At 44.7% G+C, this 18,563-nt stretch overlaps 1 protein-coding gene across 1 annotated transcript in view; it reads right to left on the bottom strand.

Moving 5' to 3' along the window:
* Positions 1-18,563, bottom strand: part of eif2b5 (eukaryotic translation initiation factor 2B, subunit 5 epsilon) — a 113,448-nt gene that overhangs the window by 81,181 nt on the left and 13,704 nt on the right. Inside the window, exons 3-6 of the mRNA XM_072254896.1 lie at positions 16,966-17,151; positions 12,008-12,185; positions 6,463-6,543; positions 1,565-1,642 (exon numbers count right to left, since the gene is read on the bottom strand). Coding sequence (XP_072110997.1) covers positions 1,565-1,642; positions 6,463-6,543; positions 12,008-12,185; positions 16,966-17,151 — 523 coding nt within the window. The remainder of the gene's footprint in view (positions 1-1,564; positions 1,643-6,462; positions 6,544-12,007; positions 12,186-16,965; positions 17,152-18,563) is intronic.

The following is an 18,563-nucleotide window of genomic DNA, read 5'->3' as shown; positions in this document are numbered from 1 at the left end:
TCAGAATGGGAATGGGATGTGGAATTAAAATGTGTGGCCACTGGGAGATCCTGCTTTCTCTGGCGGACAGAGCGTAGATGTTCAGAAAAGCGGTCTCCCAGTCGACTCACAGATGTGCTTAGTGGTGGGATCCCGTTGGAGGTGGCACTAAGCACATCTTTCCCTCCACCCCCCCGCATTCCACAGGGATCGCTCCCTACACAACTCCCTTGTCCATTCGTCCCCCCCATCCCTCCCCACTGATCTCTCTCCTGGCACTTATCCGTGCAAGCGGAACAAGTGCTACACATGCCCTACACTTTCTCCCTTACCACCATTCAGGGCCCCAAACAGTCCTTCCAGGTGAGGCAACACTTCACCTGTGAGTCGACTGGGGTGATATACTGCGTCCGGTGCTCCCGATGTGGCCTTTTATATATTGGCGAGACCCGACGCAGACTGGGAGACCGCTTTTCTGAACATCTACGCTCTGTCCGCCAGAGAAAGCAGGATCTCCCAGTGGCCACTCATTTTAATTCCACATCCCATTCCCATTCTGACATGTCTATCCACGGCCTCCTCTACTGTAAAGATGAAGCCACACTCAGGTTGGAGGAACAACACCTTGTATTCCGTCTGGGTAGCCTCCAACCTGACAGCATGAACATCGACTTCTCTAACTTCCGCTAGGCCCCACCTCCCCCTCGTACCCCATCTGTTACTTATTTTTATGCACACATTCTTTCTCTCACTCTGCTTTTTCTCCCTCTGTCCTTCTGAATATACCTCTTGCCCATCCTCTGGGTCCCCCCCCCTTGTCTTTCTTCCCGGACCTCCTGTCCCATGATCCTCTCGTATCCCCTTTTGCCAATCACCTGTCCAGCTCTTGGCTCCATCCCTCCCCCTCCTGTCTTCTCCTATCATTTTGGATCTCCCCCTCCCCCTCCAACTTTCAAATCCCTTACTCACTCTTCCTTCAGTTAGTCCTGACGAAGGGTCTCGGCCTGAAACGTCGACTGCACCTCTTCCTAGAGATGCTGCCTGGCCTGCTGCGTTCACCAGCAACTTTGATGTGTGTTGCTTGAATTTCCAGCATCTGCAGAATTCCTGTTGTTTGCAATATATATTCTCATCTATTTTACTCTTTATATCACCTATGAAGCTATATACAGTGGAAGTGGTGGATTTGGGTTTGACTTCAATATTTAAGAGAAATTTGGAAAGGTACATGCATGGGAGGGAGGGTTATGGAGGGTTATTTTCTGGGTGCAGGTCGATGGGACTGAGCAGATTAATAGTTTGGCATAGACTAGATGGGCCTGTTTCTGCGCTGTAGTATTCTATGACTATGGCCTCCTGCACGTAAATGCCTCTCTCATTTCACACTGGCTTCAAGTTTGCATGCTTTTTGTTTCAGTGGGCCTGGCCCGTCGCTCCTGCACTCTAAGTTGCCCCGTGTGTACTGTGGTCTTTCAAAAATTTAATCATGCTAGTTGTTGTCAGATGTCTGAAACTGTCGCTGCAGGAGGGGTTGTTCTGAATACAAGCTTTGAAGAAACCAGACTAAACAAAATGGAAAACATACCTCTTCATTTACAAGAATCCCCCTCACGAAATCATCCCTGGTTTGATAATCGAAGTTATCTGTGAACAGTTCTGCCACCTGGAAAGTAAACAAAATTAATTGTGAATAGCTCTGCAATTTGGAAATTCATGTGAGAGGCAGAAATCTGGTCAGGTTGACTATCCAAACAGTCTTGTTCAGAGAACAGAACTGAAGTTGAAACACAAAGTTCAAGTTCAAGCTCATTGTCATTTGACTATACATTTATACAACCAAACGAAACAATGTTCCTCCAGACCACAGTGCATCCACGAGAAACATATAGCACACACATAAACCAATATTACCATAAGTTAATAAAATATAATTCAAAATGCATGTAATGAGCAACACAGGTAAGTAGTAAATAGGTCACTGTTCTAGTGACGAAGAAGCCTCTGTGGTGGCAGGGTATTCATTAGACTTACAGCCTGAGGGAAGATGATGTTACTGAGTCTGGCAGTCCTAGTCTTGATGCTCCTGAATCTCCTTCCTGACGGTAGTGGGTCAAAGAGATTGTGGATGGGTGGTACGGATCCTCAATAATGCTCCTGATAAATGGGGCAAGGAAGATCCCAGTGATCATCCTGGCGGTTTTAACTACCCTCTGTAGGGTCTTGTGGTCCGATGCCCTGCAGCTTCTGTACTACACGATGATTTAGCCAGACAGGTCACTCTCGATGGTGCTCTTGTAGAAAGTTGGTGGAATTGGGGCTGGGAGCCTTGTGTACCACAGTTTCCTCCAAGTGTGGATGCTGATTTTCAGACAATGACGAATCTGCTATGCCATTCCAATCATCACCACTTAAATTGCCTGTATTTTCTTATACAGGTTCCTATCCAAATTACTCACCAGTACATGAAGGAAAAACAGCACAAATGCTGAAATTAAAAACAGTAGCTGCCGGAAAGATTCAGCAGGATAGGAAGCATCTATAGAACGATCTGGACTTCCTTTGAGTCAATGATCAACTCCCTGTTGATGTAGAACTTGAGGTCATTATTATTGCGCCACTCAACTAGATCTTCCAACTCACTCCTGGACACAGACTCCTCACCTCCCTTGATCCTACCAACGACAGTAATGTCTTCTGAACTTGCAGATGACATTTGAGCTGTACCTAGCCCCACTGTTGTGGGTGTAAAAGAGTAAATATTGAGCAAAACATACAAAATGCTGGAAGAACTCAGCAAGTCACCTCTCCCATCTATTTTGCTCTTCTTCAGCCCTTTATCTCTTCCAACTAATATCTCCCAGCTTCTTATTTCATCCTCGTCTACCCACCCACCATCTGCCTTATCTTCTCTCACTTATCACATGTCAGATTGTACTCCACCTCCTGCCCTCTCCTTATTCTGGCTTCTTCAGCCTCCCTTTAATTCCTGATTAAGGGTCCCAGCTGGAAACACCAACTGTTTATTGATGAGTTCCCCCAGCGCTGCATCTGTGGGTGTGCGTCTCCAGCAAACTCGTACAGGTGAACTGTTGGGAGTATCCTGACTGGTTGCATCATGGCCTGATATGGCAGTTCCAATACACAGAAGTACAAGATGCTGCAGACGGTAGTGGACACGGTGTGAAATGGGTTCTGCTGAAGGGTTCAGACCCAAAATGTCAACTGTACTTTTTTTTCCATTGATGCTGCCTGGCCTGCTGAGTTCCTCCAGCACTTCGTAGGGGTGTTGCTCGCATTTCCAGCATCTACAGATTTTCTCTTGTTTGTGACAGCCCAGTCCATCATGGGCACAGCCTTCCCCACCACTGACAGCATCTACAGAAGGTGCTGCCTCAGAAGAGTATCATCTATCAAGGATCCCCACAGTCTGGACCATGCCCAATTCCCAGAGATACCATCAGGCAGGAAGTACAGAAATCTGAGGTCCAACACAACCAGGTTCAAGAACAACTATTTTCCTGCAAACATTAGGTATTAAAACCAATCCGCACAACCATAACCCTACTTCAGCAAAGAAAAACTATAAGCCACCTCTGGCACCACAATGGCCTTACATAGAACACAGAACAGTACAGCACAGGAACAGGCCCTTCACCTCACAATGTTGTGCTGGACCAATTAAATTACTAAGTGACTAAACCCCTCTGCTTACACAATGTCCATATTCCTCCATTTTCTTCACATTCATGTGCCTATCTAAACACCTCTTGAAAATCCCCAATGTTTCTGCCCCTACCACCACCCCAGGCGGCGCATTCCAGGCACCCACCACTGGTTCAAATCTCCTTTGAACTTACCCCTTCTCACCTTAATTGCATGCCCTCTGGTAATAGACGTTACAAGCCTGGGAAAAAGATACTGTCTGTCTCTCTCGTAATCTTATAAACCTCTATTAGATCTCCACTCAGCGTCCGCCACTCAAGAAAACAACCAAGTTTGTCCAACCTCTCAGTAAAGCACATGTTCTCTTAATCCAGGCAATATGCTGGTAAACCTCTTCTGTACCTTGATTGTCTCTGATTTTTTTATTGGCACTGTTTGCAACATTTATTTTCACACTATCAATATCTTGTATAACTTGTGCACAATTTATATTCTATGTGCTCTCTGTATCTATGTGCCTGTGATGCTGTTGGAAGGTTTTCACTGTATCTGACCCACACCATATTTATACACATGACTATAAACACTTGACTGCAGTTGTTTAAAATGGCGGCTCACTCGCAAAGTTTGAAAAGGTTGCAGTGGAGAAGGTGTTGTAACCATCACACCAGGGCTAGCAAGGGATGGAGAGAATCTGAGAGCGAACTTGGGTGCAATGGGGACTCCGGAATCCATGCTGGGCTGGGGGCTGGCTCTCCTGTTAGTGCTGTTCTCCAGTGTTCGCCCCCAGAAGACAAGCTGATTTGCCTTTGATTGTGGCCCAGCACAAGACGAGGAACTGCTGCGTGCTTGTTCTTGCAGAAATGTGGGTCTAGGACAACAATCTTCAGGCTATGCCACTTAGAGACTTGTGCTAATACAGGTTTCCCCCGCCATCTGAAAGTAAAGCGTTCCTATGAAACTGTTCGTAAGCCAGAATGTCATAAAGCGAAGAAGCAATTACCATTTATTTATATGGGAAAAATTTGTGAGCGTTCGCAGACCCAAAAATAACCTACCAAATCATGCCAAATAACACATAAAACCTAAAATAACAGTAACATATAGTAAAAGCAGGAATGATATGATGAATACACAGCCTATATAAAGTAGAAATACTTTTCCACAATCATTGCCGCACTGTCCTCCATAGCGAAAATCTCACGCAAGCGCTGTCGGCAGAAACATGGCGCAAGCGCTCTCCAGTAACCTTTAAGCTATGAAGCTGCCAAATCATACCAAATAACGTAAAAATACACAGCCTATATAAAGTAGAAACAATGTATGTACAGTGCAGTATCACAGGAATCGGGAAGACATCGAGCACACTGATGATAGTGTGTTAGGCTAAGTCGTTGGAGGTTGGGGTGGTGCAGTGGCCCCCACCCTCGAGGCCGCCGACCGATACCGATCCACGAAGCATGCAGTGGTACAGCGGTAGCCGGGATGCACTCAGCACATCTTTAAGAAAAAAGCCGAAACAAACATGCTAATTAATTAGGTGCCGCCTGGCACGTAAATGTCGGGCGGCAACTAATTAATTAGCTTGTTTATTTCGGCTTTTTTCTTAAAGGTGTGCTGGGTGCGTTCCGGCCACCGCTGCATTCTTCGCGGATCGGTATCTGTCCGCGGCCCGGGGGTTGGGGTGGTGGAACACTGGGGTGTCATCTCATCGTCTGTTTCCATCAGGGTAGGCAGGTCATCTTCTTCTATGACTGCCCGCCTCGATGTCGAAGGTTGAGGTTCGTCGTCTGCTGTGGAAGGCTTGCTTGATTGCTTAGCCTCACGCATTTTTAAATCATACAGTTCTTTGTAAGGACTCGAATCATCGTGCAAATATGCCCCAAACCGACGTACCCTTTCAAAATTAAAGTCATACTTTATCATTGCAGTGAAAATCTCATGTAGTTGCTTCACATTCAGTTCCTGGACGACTTCACTTTCAGTCTGTTCGCTACTGCATTCGGTTTCAATTGTTATCCTTTCCTCTTCCAATTGCATCAGCTCTTCATCTATCAGTTCTTGGTCATGGGATGCCAAAACCTCTTCAACATCATCTTCTTCAACTTCCACAAGCCAAACTCACTTTGTCCTTACTTCGTTCACCACAATCGAAACGCTTAATTATGTCTAGTTTTACGCTAAGTGTAACACCCTTACGAGCTCTTTCAGGCTTTTCCGATACCTTAGAACTCACCTTGCTAACGGGTGCTCACAGGCACGTGTTTAAGCAATGCCGGCGAGAATGCTGTTCCGAATTCGGGGAAGAACGGCTGCTCGGGGCGCGCGCTGCTTTTTTTCGCACGCTGCCTTTTTCGTAACAGTGAAAACACCGTCTGTTAGCGAAAACAGGTAACTAATGTAGGTCTTTCGTAACAGTGAGGTTTCGTAAATCGAACGTTCGAAAAGCGGGGGACACCTGTATTATTTTGTGCCTATCTGTGCTATTGTAACAATGTGCTATGTGTAACCACATGTACTGTGTTATCTACCTTGGCCCCAGGGGAATGATGTTTCATTTAACCATTTTAATGTGCATGGTTGAATGACAATAAACTTGGACAGTTCAAAATGAAGAAATATTATTGTTACATTCACTAGAGCAAGCAGGAAGATCCCCTTTCCTAAGGGGGTGATGAAATTTAAGACTCACTCCCACAGTGCATCGATAGACTGTGTTATAAATACAAATGAATTTAAGTACAAGTTTTTCTGTACCAATAAACTAACAATGCAAACTATGAGTTTTATAGGAACCACAGTGGAGATTTCCGTACTGACCTGTGGGGAACAGACGCTAATGTGACAGTCCAGTAGATCATGCCGGATTTCAATCTCATCATTGTTACCATGAAACATGTGCTGGGGAAATCAAGAGAAACGTTTGTTAGGTTAACAGGCATGGATAGTTTGTGCCCCTGCTGCCTCATTAGTGGGCAAAGTTGACTACCAAGAGTATCAGCAACCAAAAATGAAAAGAAATTACTCTAATAATTGCAAGAGAGACACTCATCAAATACCATAGACACATTGATTCTGTACAGTCACAAGAGGTGCTGCAGATACTGGAAATCTAGAGCAATACACATAACGTGCTGGAAGAGCTCAGCATGTCAGGCAGCATCTGTGGATGGGAATAAACACTTAACATTTGAGGTTGAGACCCTAATCAATCCTGATGAAGGGTCTCACCCCAAAACGTTGACTGTTTATTCCCATCCAGGGATTCTGCAGATGCTGGAAATCCAGAGCAGCACACTCAGAATGCTGGAGGAACTCAGCAGGTCAGGCAGCGTCTATGGCAAAGAATAAACAGTTGACGTTTCTGGCTGAGACTATTCATCAGACTGGAAAGGAAGGGGAAGAAGTTGGAATCGTAAGCTCAGGAATAACAAACACACACACACACACACACACACACACACAAAATGCTGAAGTCAGCAGGTCAGGCCGCATCTATACAGCGGCAAGGAACTCCAGGGTTCTTTTCCATAGATGCTGCCTGATCTGCTGAGTTTGTGCATTTCCAGCACATTTTGTGCATTTTACTTATTCAATAACATAAGGATTCAGTTAAGAAAACACATCATAATAATAAGAATCTCAATGACTATTTATGTAGCAGCTTATTTCACACTGAAACTTTGTGTCAAAAGAAGTGGCCCTTAAAATTGCTATGAGGCTACAGACATCATCTGCAGGGTGGGAACACGATGCATTCCAAACCCACTCCTCTGCTGAGCCACGACAAACAATCCCATCAGAGCGGGGAGCGCTGGGCAGACTCACTCACTGGGTCAGTCAGGTCGGCTGGCGGCCACCGTTTCCACAGCTGCTCACTCTTCTGTCACAGCTCTTTCCATTCTTCCCGGAGTTTGGGCCACAAAGTGCACAGGAACAGAATGACGTCATAACCCGAGGACTTCCCGCATTATACATTTGTGTTCTCTAGTGTATTAATGAATAGTTTAAAAGCTCAGAATATCCACCCCCAATTCCCCTGGAGAAAGTGGTGGAAAACTTCCCCTTTGAACTGCAGCAGTCCTAGAGATGGGAGTAGATCCACAATGCCCTTGGAGAGAGAGTACCAGGATTTTAACCCAGACGGCCAAGGAACAAAGTCAAAGTTCAAAGTGTACGTGTATGTGACCATATAAAACCCCAAGAATCATTTTCCTGCAGGTATTTTACAGGAAAATGAATAAATAGGATAGAATTTAAGAAAACTTCACATAAACAAAGATTGAGAAAGACTGACAACCAATGCGCAATAGATAACAACTTCACTCAGAAGATAGTGAGTGTGGAACAAGTGGTGGAAGTGGTGGATGTGGATTCAATCAGAGAAATCTGAATAGGTATCTGGATGAGAGGGGTAGGGAGGGCTGTGGTCCAGATGGGGATTGCTGGGACTAGGCAGATTAATAATTTAAGACTGACTAAATGGGCTGAAAGGCTTGTTTCAGTGCTGCAGTCATTCAGGACTATAAACAGATGAACAATGCTGAGAACATGACTTGTATAGTCCTCGAAAGTGAGCCTATGGGTTTGGGGTCACACCAGTTCAGGAGCCTGACGGTTGTAACTATTCCGGGACTCAAGGTTCCCACACCACCAGCATGGTTTCATGTCAGGACAGTGCTTGTCTTGCAGGGCAGTTTCCTGCTAGTGGTGCTGTTCTCAGTGCTTATACTGGCCTTGTTCTGGCTGCTGCTGGTGTGGGTGTTGGAAGGAGTGCTAGGGAACTGCTAAGCGCATCGTGGAGATCGTACAATCCGCTGCTACTTGGTATCAGAGCGTCAATGAATTGCTCAGATTGTCATGTAGCACCATACAGGACATCGGCTCTCAAGTGACATCCTGTGAGACCATAGGACCATAAGATATAGGAGTAGAATTAGGCCATTTGGCCCATCAAGCCATTTCATCATGGCTGATCCATTTCCCTCTCAACCCTAATCTCCTGCCTTCTCCCTGTATCCCCTCATGCTCTGACTAATCAATAATCAACCTCTGACTTAATTATACCTAATGACATGGTCACCACTGCTGTCTGTGGCAACAAATTCTACAAATTCACCACTCTCTGGCTAAAGAAGTTCCTCATCTCCATTCTAAATGGATGCCTCCCTATTCTGAGGCTGTGTCCTCTGGTCTTAGTCTGTCCCACCATAAGGAATATTCTCTCCACATCTATGGAGGCCTTTCAACATTCGATAGGTTTCAACGAGATTCACCCTCGTTCTCCAGTGAGTACAGGCCCGGAGCCATCAAACACATAACCATTTTCATGAATCTCCTTTGAACCCTCTCCAAAATCCTTAGACAAGGGGCCCCAAACTACTCACAGTACTCCAAGTAAGGCCTCACCAGTGTTTTATTAAGCCACAACATTACATTCTTGCTTTTATAATCTAGTAGTCCTCTCCAAATGAATGCCAACATTGCATTTGCCTTTCTCACCACCAACTCAAATGCAAATTAACCTTTTGGAAATCCTGCATGAGGACTTTCAAGTTTTCTCTCCACTTAGAGTTCCTCCAGTGCTGTCCAAGCTGCAATTGGAGAGTATTCCCTCACACTTCTAACCTGAACCTTGCAGATGATGGACAGGCTTTGGAAGTTGGGAAAGCGAGGAGGCAAGATACTCACTCCAGGGTTCCTAATCTCTGACCTGCTCCTGTGGCCATATTTGTGTTTTTTATTGCTACTCCAGTTCCATTTCTGGTCAACGATAACTCCCAGGGTATCGATAGTTGAAATTTGTACAATCCGACTACTTGCTGTAGTTATTCAGTAAATCGCCATCAGCTGCTCACAAGAACTTAGAGAAATTTTATTCAGGGATATAGCACAGTAACAGGCCATTCCAGCCCAATGAGCCCACGCTGCCCGTTTCTACCCATGTGACCAATTATCCTACTAACCCGTACGTCTTTGGAATGTGGGAGTAAACCAGAGCATGTGAAGAAAATACAAGTGGTCGCAGGGAGAATGTACAAGTTCCTTACATACAGTGAAAAAAATGAACCATAAGACTGTATGATATAGGAGCAGAAAAAGCCATTTGACCTATTGAGTCAACACCACCACCCCATCACAGCCGATTTATTTTTCCTTTCCTTTTCAACCCCATTCACCTATCTTCTCCCCATAACCTCTGACGCATTTGCCAGTCAAGACCCTATCAACCTCTGCTTTAAATATACCCAATGACTTGACTTCTACAGCAATCTGTGGCAATGAAATCCAGATTCATCACCCTCTGGCTAAAGAAATTCCTCCTCATTTATGTTCCAAAGGGAGACCTTGTATTCTGAGACTGTGTCCTTTGGTCTGAGACTTTCCCTACTATAGACATGTCCCCTGGTCTTGACAGGATGCATCCCAGGGTTACTGAAATAAATAGCAGAAGTTATAGTAGAGGCTTTGGTGATAACTTACTAGAATTCCCTGGACTCTGGGTAGGTCCCGACAGATTGGAAGACACCAAATGTTACGCCACTCTTCAAAAAAGGATGTAGGCAAAAGGCTGGTAACTAACATCCAGTTAGTTTAACATTTGTAGTTGGGAAAATGCTTGAAGTAATCATTAAAGAAGAAATAGTGAGGCATTTGAAAATGGATCCATCAGGCAGACGCAGCATGGATTCAGCAAATGCGGATCCTGTTTGACAAACTTACTGGAGTTCTTTGAGGATATAACGAGTGCAGTGGACAGAGGGAAACAGATAAGACGCTACTTACTTCGATTTCCAGAAGGCGTTCAATAAGGTGCTGCATAAAAGACTTATCCAGAAAATAAGGATGCATAGAGTTGGGGTGAAGTATTAGCACAGATAGAGGATTGGTTAACTAATAGAAAGAAAAAAGTTGGGATACATGGGTGTTACTCTGGTTGGCAATCAGCAGTGAGTGATGTGGCGCAGGGGTCAGTGCTGCGATCTGGAAGAAGGGACCCAGTGTAGTGTATCTAAGTTTGCTGATGATACTAAGTTGAGTGGAAATGCAAATTGTGCAGAAGATACGGAGAGTCTGCAGAGAGATAAAGATAGGTTAAGTGAGTGGGCAAGGGTCTGGCAGATAGAGTACAATGTTGGTAAATGCAAGGTCATCCACTTTGCAGGTGCAGCAGGCTATCGAGAAGGCAAATGGGATGTTGGCCTTCATTACTAGAGGGATTGAATTTAAGAGTAGGGAAGTTATGCTGCAACTGTACAGGTTACTGGTGAGGCCGCACCTGGAGTACTGCATGCAGTTCTGGTTTCCTTACTTGAAGGAGGATATACTGGCTTTGGAGGCAGTGCAGAGGAGGTTCACCAGGTTGATTCCAGAGATGAAGGGGTTAGACTATGAGGAGAGATTGAGTCGCCTGTGACTGTACTCACTGGAATTCAGAAGAATGAGAGGATATCTTATAGAAATGTATAAAATTATGAAAGGGATAGATAAGATAGAGACAGGAAAGTTGTTTCCACTGGTAGGTGAAACTAGAACTAAGGGACATAGCCTGAAGGTTTGGGGGAGTAGATTAAGGATAGAGATAAGGAGGAACTGCTTTTCTCAGCAAGTGACTAATCTGTGGAATTCTCTGCCCAATGACGCAGTGGAGGCTACCTCAGTAAATATGTTTAAGACAAGGTTGGATAGATTTTTGCATAGCAGCAGAATTAAGGGTTATGGGGAAAAGGCAGGGAGGTGGAGATGAGCCCATAAAGGAGTCAGCATGATGCTATGGGATGGTGCAGCAGGCTCGATGGGCCAGATGGCCTACTCCTGCTCCTATTTCTTATGTTCTTTTATAGGAAACATCCTCTTCACATTCTCTCTATTGACGCTTATCACTATTCGATACATTTCAATGGGATTCCCATCATTCTTCTAAACTCCAGTGAATACAAGGCCAAAGCCATCAAATGCTCCTTATATTTTTACCCTTTCATTCCAGGATCATTCTCATGAACCTCCTCTGGACCCCCTCCAGCACATCCTTTCATAGATAAGGGGCCCAAAATTGCTCACAAGACTCCAAGTGCAGTCTGACCAATGCCTCATGAAGCCTCAGCATTACACCCTTGCTTACAATACAGACAGATTGCTGGCTCTGTAAAAGCGTTACGCTAACCATGACCCCCTCCATCTCCAAATTAAAAATAAACTTCCACAGCATCAGGCATTTCTGGGAATTACTTCACATCTCTGGCTTGATTGCCCATAATGCAGTGAGGAGTTGTACCCATGATAGTTAACAGGCCACAAGGTTCAGGGGAAACATTTCTGTGAGATGGGATTATGTAAAACATTATTAAAATATAAGGGATCCTACCATGGGAAATTGGAATTTCTTAAGCTTGTGGGCTTTCTGATAGTGTAGCACACGGCTGGTCTTGCTGTTCACGGCTGCAATGATATCCTCCTCCTGACTCCTTGTCCTGTGACCTGGTGATGACTGTTTAAAAATCATTGTCATGACAGACACGTTCTTCTCCAACTTCCGTCGAGCCCTATGATACACAATGACAGAGGGTCACAAAATGAGCAATAGCGGGTGAAGAGACTGACTGTCCAGTGGATTCTATACCTGAGGTTACAAAAGAACATAGAACATCACAGCACAGGCTATTTGGCACACATTGTTGTGCCGACTCCAAGATCAATCTAAACTTTCCCTCACACATTGTCCTCCATTTTCTATCATCCATGTGTCCATCTACAAGTCTCTTAAATGCCCTAATTTATTTGCCTCTACCACCACCCCTGGCAGCGCATTCACAAACCCACTACTCTATGTAAAAAAAAACACCTCTGACATTCCCTCTATACTTTCCTCCAATTACCTTAAAATTATGACCCCTTGCATTAGCCATTTCCACCTTGGGAAAATGTCTCCGGCTGTCCGCTATGCTCTATGTTATTTTATACACTTATCAAGTCACCTCTCATCCTCCTTTGCTCCGAAGAGCAAAACCCTGGCTTGGTCATGCATATGAAATGCTCTCTAATCCAGGCAGCACCCTGGTCCATCTCTTCTGCACCCTCTCTAAAGCTTCCACATCCTTTCAATAATGAGATGACCAGAACTAACACGATACTCCGAGCATAAACAAGAAAAAATCTGCAGATACTGGAAATCAAAGAAACACACACAAAATGCTGGGGGGAACTCAGCAGGTCAGGAGAAAAAAAAAGCCGAGGAGTAGATTTAAAAGTTGGGGGAGGGAGAGAGAAACACAAAGTGATACGTGAAAACTGAAGGGAGAAGGATGAAGTAAAGAGCTTGGAAGTTGATTGGTGAAAGAGACAGAAGGTGATAGAAGAAAGAAAAGGGAAGGGGGAGAAGCACCAGGGGGAGGTGATGAGCAGGCAAGGAGATAAGGTGAAAGAGGGAAAACTGTTTGGCGAATGGTGTGGGGGGGGTGGGGGGGGGGACACATTACCAGAAGTTCGAGAAATCAATAATCATGCCATCAGGTTGGATGCTACTCAGACGGAATACAAGGTGTTGTTCCTCCAACCTGAGTGCGGCCTCCTTGTGACAGTAGAGGAGGCCATAGATTGACATATCGGAATGGGAACAGGAGGTGGGACTGAAATAGGTGGCACTGGTAGATCCCACTTCTTCTGGTGGAAGGAGTGTAGTCGCTCGGCAAAGCAGTCTCCCAATCTATGTCGGGTCTCACTGATATACAGGAGGCCACACCAGGAGCACCGGACACAGTATATGACCCCAACAGACTCACAGATGATGAGTCATCTCACCTGAAAGGACTGTTTGGGACCTTGAATATTAGTAAGGGGGAAGGTATAGAGACAGGTGCAGCACTTGCTCCTCTTGCAAGAATAAGTGCCAGGAGGGAGAACAGTGGGAGGGACAACTGGACAAGGGAGTAGCATAGGGAGCGATCCCTGCGGAAAGCAGAAAGTGGTGGGGGAGGGAAAGATGTGCTTGGTGGTGGGACTCTATTGGAGATGGCAGAAGTTCTGGAGAATTATGTGTTGGACGTGGAGGCTGGTGGTGTGGTAGGTGAGGACACAATGAACCCCATTTCTGGTAGGGTGGCAGGAGGATGGGGTGAAAGCAGACGTGCGTGAAATGGAAGAGATGCAGTTGAGGGCAGCGTTGATGGTGTAGGAAAGGAAGCCATTTTTTTTGAAAAAGGAGGACACCTCCTTCGTTCTGGAATGAAAAGTCACATCCTGAGAGCAGATACGACAGAGATGAAGGAATTGAGAGAAGGCAATAGCATTTTTATAAGCAAGAAGGTGGGAAGAGGTACAGTCCAGGTAGCTGTGAGTCTGTGTTTAGAATAGACATCGGTAGATAAGCCATCTCCAGAGATAGAGATAGTGAGAATGAGAAAGGGGAGGGAGGTGTCGGAAATGAACCCAGTAAATTTGAGGGCAGGGTGGAAGTTGGAGGCAAAGTTGATGAAGTCAATGAACTCTGCATGGGTGCACAAAGCAGCACCAATGCAATTGTCAATGTAGCATAGAAAAAGTGGGTGACAGCCACAAGTGCAGGCTTGGAACATAGACTACATCCACATAGCCAACAAAAAGGCAGGTACATGAGAGTGCCTATGGCTACACCTTTTGTTTGAAGGAAGTGGGAGTAGCCAAAAGAGAAATTATTAAGAGTGAGGATAAGTTCCGCTCGACGGTGGAGAGTGGTGGTGTCCAAAAAAGAAATGTACAGCTTTGAGGCCTTCTGGTGGGGGATGGTGGTATATAGGAACTGGACATCCACAGTGAAAATAAGATGATGGGGGCAAGGGAACTTGAAATCATTGAAAAGATCCAGAGTGAGTGAAGTGACACAGATGTGGGTAAGAAGGAACTGAACTGGGGGGGATAAAACAGAATTGAGATATGCAGATACAAGTTCAGTGGGCCAGGAACAAGCTGAAACAATAGGTCTAACAGGACAAACAAGAGAAAACCTGCAGATGTTGGAAATCCAAGCAACACACAGAAAACGCTGGAGGAACTCAGCAGGCCAAGTAGCCTCTATGGAAAAAAGTAGTCAACGTTTCAGACCAAGACCCTTTGGCAGGACCCAATACCATCCTGCTGAAGGGTCTCGGCCCAAAATGTCAACTGTACTTTTTTTCTATAGAGGCTACCTGACCTACTGAGTTCTGTGAAAATTTTGCTTTGGGTCTACCTGGCCAAGCGAGTTTGTAGATCTTAGGTAGGAAGTAGAAACGGGAGGTGAGGGGTGCAGGAACTACGAGGTTGGTGGTAGTGGATGGGAGATCTTCAGAGCTAATAGGGTCAGTGATGGTGTGGGAGAGATGGCCTGGTGCTCCTTAGTGAGATCATGTTCTTGAGGTAAGTAAGAGGAGGTGTGTGAGAGTTGTCACTGGGACTCGGCAAGGTAGAGGCAACTCTGCCAAACTACTAAAGCACCCGCTTAGCTGCAGGTTTGATGGTGAGATTAGGATTAGTGTGAAGAGAATGGAGAGCAGAGCATTTGGAAGGGATGAGGTTGGAATTAGAGAGAGGAGTGTTGCAGTGGAGACAGTTGATGTCCCATCGGCAGTTGGCATTGAGAAGGTCCAGAGCAGGCAGAAGACTAGGGCAGAGCCTCCAGAAAGAGGAGGAGGGTTGAAGACGGAAGAAGGGGTCATTGGTGCGGGGTAGAGAGTCCTTGCCAATGAAGTAGGCTCAAAGATGGAGGTGGCAAAAGAAAAGCTCAGCGTCATGGTGGACTCCTAGTGTAGCCTAACCAAAGAGAGCTGCAGTTACCTCATGGCTCTTCAGCTCGACGATCCTCCCACCCCCACTGACTAATGAAGGCCAACACATTATACACCTTCTCAACCATACTATCATAATGGATAGGGGTAATACAATTTAGGCACTGCAAAAATACTTTTATAAAATACAACTAAGGCATCTAGAGATGGGCATTAACAAATTGTTACTCTATCCTAGCTAAACCACCAGCACTAAGGCTGAATCAATTAATATTGGGAAAGTTAAAATCTCCCATTACTATAACTTTATTGCCCTGTTCCTTTTCTGTGATTTGCTTAGCTATCCAATCCTCTAACCCTCGTGACTACTGGGAGGCTTAGCGTAACCTCAGCAAAATGAATGCCATTCTCTTACTCCTAATTTCTTCGACTATGGCTTAACTGGACAATCCTTCCAATAGAACCTCTTCAAGTACCTGATTTATATTGCCCCTAATCAATAGTGTTAGCAGTGTTACCCTAGAATATTTAACTGCCAGCCTTAAGACATAGAAGGACAATTAGGCCATGCAGCCCATCAAGTCCTCTCCACCATTCCATCATGAGTAATTTATTATCCTTCTCAACCCCATTCTCCTGCCTTCTCCCCATAACCTTTGATGATCCTACTAATCAAGAACCTATCAACCTCTGTTTTAAATATATTCAGTGACTTGGTCTTCACAGCTGTCTGTGTAAATTCCTGATTCACCATCCTCTGACTAAAGAAGTTCCTCATCTCCATTCTTAGCCTTTAAAAGCAACATCCTTCTATTCTGAGACTGTGCCCTCTTGTCCTAGACTTCACCACTCTAGGAAACATCCTCTCCACATCAACTCTATCTAAGCCTTTCAATATTTGATAGTTTTCAATGAGTTTCCCTCTCATTCTTCTAAACTCCAGTGAGTATAGGCCCAGAACCATCAACTGCTCCTCATACATTAACCCTTTCATTCTCAGAATCATTCTTGTAAACCTCCTGTGGACATTCTCCAATGCTAGTACATCTTTTCTCAGATAAGAGGCCCAAAATTGCTCATAATATTCCAAATGCAGTCTGATCAATGCCTTATAAAGCATCAGCATTACATCCTCGCTTTTATAACCTAGTCCTCTCAAAATGAATACTAACATTCCTTATCACCAACTCAACATGCAAGTTAACCTTAGGGTTTCCTGCACAAGGACTGTCAAGTCCTTTGCACCTCTGATTTGCTCTGCGTTTGGAAAATAGTCTACGCCTTTATTCCTTCTACTAGAGTGCATTTATTCCATCTGTCACTTGTTTGCCCATTCTCCCAACCTGCCTAAATCGCTCTGCAGACTTCTTGCTTCCTGAACACCACCTGCCCCTTCCGTCTATCATTGCATCATCAGAAAACCTGGCCACAAAGTCGTAAATCCTGTCATCCACACAAACCATTGATGTACAACGTGAAAGGAAGCCATTTCATACTGATCAACTGAATCTTAAGAAGCTCAGTAAGAAATCGATGAACAGAATAGATAAACCCCAATACAATCAACACGCAGAGCACAACTCACTTGTGTTCCTCCAGTGCTTTGGTCACATTAATATTGGATACAACATCTCCATAAATTAGTATGAAATCTGAGCGGACAAGTGACTTCGCATCTACGTCCCGTAACACGTCCCCCAAAGAGCGATACGACTCAGAACTCATGATGTGGATGGTATTTGGAGAGGTGGGACGGTTCCACTTTGAGTTCCTGGAAGAGAATGAGAAAGAAGATAATGAATGATTTGCATTTACAGAGAACCTTGTAATGTTCTATACAGTTCTGGGCAGCCCAGTGAGCCCACACCACCCAATTACACCAATATGACCAATTAACCCACTAACTCACATCTTTGGAATATGGGAGGAAACTGGAGAACCCAGAGAAAACCCAAGAGAGCATGGCGAGAACATACAAACTCCTTACAGACAGCAGTGGAAATGAACTCGGGTTGTGCTACTGTAATAGTTTTACACTAACTACTACTCAACAATGCTGCCCCAAAGTGCTGATTTTGATGCCAATTTACACCATACGTGCTCTTTCTGTGTATTGGCCACACCTCTCCATTCCTTTCATACTCATCAGTCTATCTAAAAGTCAGTTAAACACCACCAAACTGCCTGCTTCCACTATTATCCTGGTAATCTGCCCTCTGGCTCTAAACTCCCCAAATAGGAAACATTCTCTCAACATCCACTCCATCTGGGCTTCTCAATATTCAGTAAGTTTCAATGAGAACCCCCTCATTCTTCTAAAACCCAGCATGTGCAGGTCCAAAGCAATCAAATGTTCCTCACATGTTAACCCTTCCCAGGGACCTCTCCAATGTCAGCACGTCCTTCCGTAGATAAGGGGACCAAAACTGCCCACCAAACTCCAGGTATTAGGAGGCAGCATTTTTCGGGTGAAATACCGGCTCCCACAGGTAAAGGAGTACACTTCATCACCAGTACATGTCATTCAACACCTTGGTTTGTGAAACCGTTTTCCTGAATAAGCTGATGTTAATAGATAAATGTGAAGAGTAAATAAAACATCTTAAAATTTTGACAAATTTGAATCTGAATTTAAAACAGATCCTGATCTTAAATACTCAGGATGTTGTACAGCATTTCTGGAAAGAGAAGAGCCAGAGTTGGGAGTTCAATTCCGATGTCATCTGCTCAAGAGTTTGAAAGTTCTGCCCGTGGAATGCGTGGATTTTCTCTGGGTCCTCCAGTAACCTCCCACAGTCCAAACACATACCGGTTAGTAAGTTAATTGGTCAGTGTAAACTGTCCCATGATTAGGATAGGGTTAAATGGGTGGTCTGCTGGGCCATGCAGCTCAGTGGGCTGGAAGGAACTGTTCCATGCCGAATCTCTTAATAAATAAATAAATTTCACACTGAAGACCTTTCAATAGATTGACAGAGAGAAATGATGTGTTATCTAACTTGATTCTAAACTGGAAAAACAGCAAACTGCTCTAATTAAGACATCAATCTGAAATATTTCCCAAAACCTATTCACGCAGTGAATGGTTTCAGCAGTCTGTGTTTTCACTCTACACTCAGTAGCCACAATATGCCCTTCCTGTACCTAAAATAGTAGCCTCTAAGGGTATGCTTGTGGTTTTCT

The sequence above is a fragment of the Mobula birostris genome, chromosome 4, assembly GCF_030028105.1.
Source record: "Mobula birostris isolate sMobBir1 chromosome 4, sMobBir1.hap1, whole genome shotgun sequence".
NCBI lineage: Eukaryota > Metazoa > Chordata > Chondrichthyes > Myliobatiformes > Myliobatidae > Mobula > Mobula birostris.
This window is presented reverse-complemented; position numbering and strand designations above follow the sequence as displayed.